The sequence below is a fragment of the Hemiscyllium ocellatum genome (assembly GCF_020745735.1).
Source record: "Hemiscyllium ocellatum isolate sHemOce1 chromosome 27 unlocalized genomic scaffold, sHemOce1.pat.X.cur. SUPER_27_unloc_2, whole genome shotgun sequence".
NCBI classification, from domain to species: Eukaryota; Metazoa; Chordata; class Chondrichthyes; order Orectolobiformes; family Hemiscylliidae; genus Hemiscyllium; species Hemiscyllium ocellatum.
In genome coordinates this window covers 3,919,962-3,924,819 of record NW_026867487.1, presented here as the reverse complement: position 1 = coordinate 3,924,819, position 4,858 = coordinate 3,919,962, and the positions used below count along the sequence as shown (strand labels likewise).

The 4,858-nt window shown below is 38.3% G+C and overlaps 1 gene segment (V, D, J or C); it reads left to right on the top strand.

The window, feature by feature from the left end:
• Window positions 1-2,492: 2,492 nt before the first annotated feature.
• LOC132807672 (T cell receptor alpha variable 40-like) lies at window positions 2,493-3,023 on the top strand. The segment is given in 2 exon segments: window positions 2,493-2,570; window positions 2,662-3,023. Coding segments are annotated over 2 exon segments (408 nt in total).
• Window positions 3,024-4,858: the final 1,835 nt, after the last annotated feature.

Here is a 4,858-nt window from a genome sequence, read left to right as displayed (position 1 = left end):
CATTCAGTCATAGTGCCTAATTCTCTTGCCCGCAGTTCTTTGAAACACACACACCCACGCACACACACAAACACGCATCTTTTGGCTCGATCACAGGCACTGAGGTCAATGTGGTTTCTTCAACAGTGGAATAAATAGAACATTTACATGAAATGTCTGCACTTAGTTTTAACTGTCATCTATTAATAATTAACAAAAGAGAGTTGCAATTATAAAGCACTTAGACAGACGAGCATGTTTTCAAAAGAAGCAAGTTGAATTTTATTGTGCATTCTGTATTTTTCAAGTCAAAGCATTTTGATATATACTTTACAAATGTTATGACTATAAGTATATTTTGCAATTTCATGAAGTTGTCCAAATATTTAATATTTAGCTTCAGGTATTAATCTTTGGAAAAAACAGATAAATGGAAGATATGAAAAATGGGAAACATTATTTGAGTGGGGATGAGCTTGGGATCTAAATGCTGAAGCAACTCATTGCAATGAAGTTGGAAATTGCTGGTAATAAGATGGAAGAGAATTCAAGAACGCTAATGTGTTTTTTTTTCTATCTCCCATCGCTTTCTAATCTGAGCGATCACAGTAAAGCCTCGACAAATGCTGATCACTTGTCAAAAGGAATCCTTTCGCCTCCGTCTGTTCCAGGAATGGTGATCAAATTAATATTAAATGATTGGAAAATTCCAATGCTACACTTCCCATTCTCTCGCCAACATCTGAAGATTATGGATCATTTCGTACATTATTTTGTGACAGAATGGACATTTTTCAGCAGGTAGAAGTAAGAGAATAATTTAGATCTAATCTCTGGTCGAACAGGTGATCAAGGCTCGGCTTCTATTAATAGGAGTATTGATTCTCTCTCATTGTTTACTTATTGACATCAGAATTCATTGTTATAATACGAGGGATCTATGGATCATTACGACAAAAGTTTCCATAGAAGTGATGCAGTACGTTGACTTGTACTATCTACATCACTATTAGTTCAGTATCCCTGGGTCTGAAGTTTTGAGTCCCACTTTTCTGATACCAATCTGGTTGTCCAATACTCCAATAACAGTCACAGAAAGGAAGGCAGCTCGCCAATACCTTCTCAAGGGCAGTTAGAGGTTATCAATAAATGTTGGCTTATCCATCGAACCATCCATTCTGTGAAATATTTTGTTTGTAATGAATGCCAAGGCTGTTGGAGTTATTTCTAAAACTGAGCCATCTCCATATAATGTCACACTCACGAGTGCACGGTGGCTTACTGGTTAGCCCGGCTGCTTTCCAATACCAGGGATGTACGTTGGATTCCACGCTCAGGCTAGTGTCTTCGTTACGCTTGCACTTGATTTGTCTACTTGGAAGGCTTGTTCACTTTCCACTCACAGTCCACCATTTTCTTTGCAGTAGGAAAGTTTTGTTGATTAAAGTGTGACTCTATTAACAATGTAAAGGAAAGTGTTAAAAATGAATCAGTAAGCAGTAAGCAAAAATAAGGTAAATCTCTAAAATTGAACCATCTCCTGGTAACTTCATGATCTCTAATCCACGATGACGCAGAGGTCAGCAACGTTGCCTCACAATGTCAGGGTTTGAATCCACACTCAGGCAACAGGCTGCGTGGAGTTTGCAAATTCTCCTTTTGCTTGGAACGGTTTCTACTCACAATCCAAGCATGTGCATGTCTCCTTGAGATGCAGTGATAAAATATTGGTTTGGGTCTAGGTGCAATATTCTTCAGTGGTTCATTGTGTACTTGTCATGCTAAACGGCCTGTTTCCAATGCTGTACGAATTGTGCGATTCAAAGTTGGAGCATTTCCATTTCTAGCCTGACACTCATTTGCTGCGTTCTCTCAGTATCTGATTATGTTATGTTAAACTGGATTGTCTGCAAGGGAAACGCTTGGGTATCTCAGGATTCTTAGATCAGTTATTGAAGCGCTGATTGTCGAAAGTTGTCGTTGTAAGTTTGATTAACACTGGCTTTTTGCTGGAGTTTCTGTATTCTTGATGCCTTCATCAGTAAAATAAAGGACTTTTTTCTACATAATTTTGTGATGGCATTAATGGGATGATGTAGTTTCCTCCACAGGAGGGAATTCATCTGATTAACCTTTGAATTCCTGTTTGTACTTGCTGGACGCCCCGTTGGCTAATAAAAGCTAACAGTCAGTTCGCAAACTGGGCAATGACAAAGAAGTATGGGTGTCAGGTTATTGAGGAAACAGTGGTTGTGCCAGGGGGCCCGAGTCAAGTCCTGAGATGCATAGTAACTCTGAGCAGGTTGAATAGCATATACAATCCGACAATTGATTGGAGAGAGCCACAAGTATTTATTTTTAAATGAATGGTGATTGGTCTACCGTTAACGTCAGATATGAGAAACAGCCAATTGAACCTAGGAGAAATGCTGTAGAGATTCACAGTAAGTCACGAGTACCCCTGATCAGAGCTCTGTCGCCAGCATCAAGTTGTATGTGACAACATACTTTACCGTGTGCATTATTTACTCTTGGACAACGTGCCATGTATTCACTGCATACTTTAATTATAATCATGGCCATGTTGTCTGGTGAGTCTGAACTGAAAAACTCAACATGTGTTTTTTTGTTTTGCTTCATTATTAGCACTTATTTTTGATATATTGTATCTGTTTGTTACAGGAACGACAGGCCAGGATTCAGTTTCACAAGATCCTCTTCAATTGCAAGTTCAAGAAGGACAGACCATAAAGTTGAATTGCACGTACACGACAAAGTATGGTGCACCAACCCTCTTCTGGTACATCCAGTATCCCGGGGAATCTCTGGAATATTTACTGAGGAGGTTCGATAAGGAAAATGGAGATACGTCTCCAAAGTTTTCTGATCGGTTTTCTGCCTTTTTGGAAAAAGATAAGAAAACAGTTCCATTAAGCATCACGGGAGTTCGTGTCTCCGACTCAGCAATGTATTACTGTGCACTGCTGCCCACATTGTTACAGAAATGCACTCAGCCCTTACAAAAAGAAACAAGAGACTCTTAGCACCAGCAACTCACTGAGTCAAATTATGATCTCTTTCTTGAATTGTTAGTATTGTCAAAATGTAGAAAGGCGAGAGTTTTCAAAGTCTCTTTCAGTGTCTTAATCTATATTCTTCTCTACAGTGACTTGCGTGATATTCATGGTTCAAATCTTTTAAGACAGACACTGGCATTGAAAACGCGACAATATTCATTGTTAAAATAACTAGCCCAAATCAAATACTGACCACCAAAGAACCAGCATTAGTTTGAATGCTAGCTGGTTATTGTAATGTATCCCATAGACTGGTCACATTACATTTATTTTTAAGAGTGATGTCGAAAGAGTTGTAATGTTAATAAGTAATGGGTTAAGAGTTAATGCAAGTGGGCGAATGTATCGTAGTTTGAAATGGTGCTACTCGGTGGTAGAGAAGGGTATAGGTCCAAATGCCTCTTGTAACTCTCATTCTCTATCCTGTGGCCGGCTATCCAATGCCATTTACTGCAGAACAAAAGTTTGTTTATGCTGAATACGCGTGAAGGGGTATCTCTGTCAGAAAGGAACTTATCAGCAGCGAGTCTACATATGTCTCAACATCTTCTAAACTCTGAGCTGAAACAATTCAGCTTCTGTTAATTTTATTCAAATTCACCATCAGATCTCAGCTGAAACAATTGATCCTTATTCGTCTTACATAAAGGCACAATTTGCATGGTAAACATCTCTGTGTTCCCTTTTTACTTATTCCTAACTGTTGCAGTTCTCCTAACTGGTATGTTCTAGAGTTCTAAAATGCTCAGTTGTATGTAATACGGGCCTAGCAATCTTCCATTTTCCATTGCTTCCTGTATCACAATGTATGCTCTTAGTTTGGTAACATTGATTATAGTCATCCTAATAATGTCATTTCATTTCTAAAATTCTACAGGCGTTAACGATGCACACCCGTCTTACAGGAAATAGGTACAGTGATTTAAGGAGATTCGGTGCTCATTAATTTCAAATATTTTATCATTTACCTTGCAATTGTACCGTCAGGACCTCGGTCAATCTCTGATGTTATTAATCTACATCAGTAAATAAAAAGACATCATCAGATTAAGTTATTTTGGCACTCGATTTTCTGCATCTCTGGCCTGTACAAAAAGTGCACAGAGGTTTCACGATTTGTGAGATGCTGCTGTCCGAGAACAGGGTGTATTGCACACACTAGAGGAGGACTCATGTCAAAACATTGAACTGATGTAACAACGTGAAATGTATAGAATCTATACTAACATTTGCTTCCTAAATTCAAACCACAATTCAAATCATTCAAAATAATTAAACAATCTATAGCTGTTGGTGAAGCATTGGAAAAGGTTTCTTACCTTCATTAATATTGTGTACACTTTGAGCAAAATACATGATTAGTAAACATATGCTGCCGTGAAAATTCATCATTGCAATAGAATCACTGTCGAATAAATTTAACAATGTCTGCTCAGAAAGGAGGGGCAAAGAACATGAAGCAAAAGCAACATGGAGTAAAATGTCAACAAAACCTGAACTTACGTGAGTGTAGTGTGTCTGCATATCCTAAAGCAATTTTATCAATTATTCCATCCAGTTTTCAATTCGGCTCTTCTCCTTTGCTCTGATTTCTGCTCATCCACTATTCATCCTCGGAACTTGGACATTATTATTCTGTGTTGTAGGCTAGCGAGTTTTGAGAAGATTTGTAGCTCAGTTTGAGGTTCTGGATGTAAGTTTGCCCATGAGCTGAATGGTTCATTTTCAGACTAGGAAACATCACCAGTGAGACTCCAGATGAGGTGTTATCGGTTATTAATGCATTGATCTTTGTTGATTAG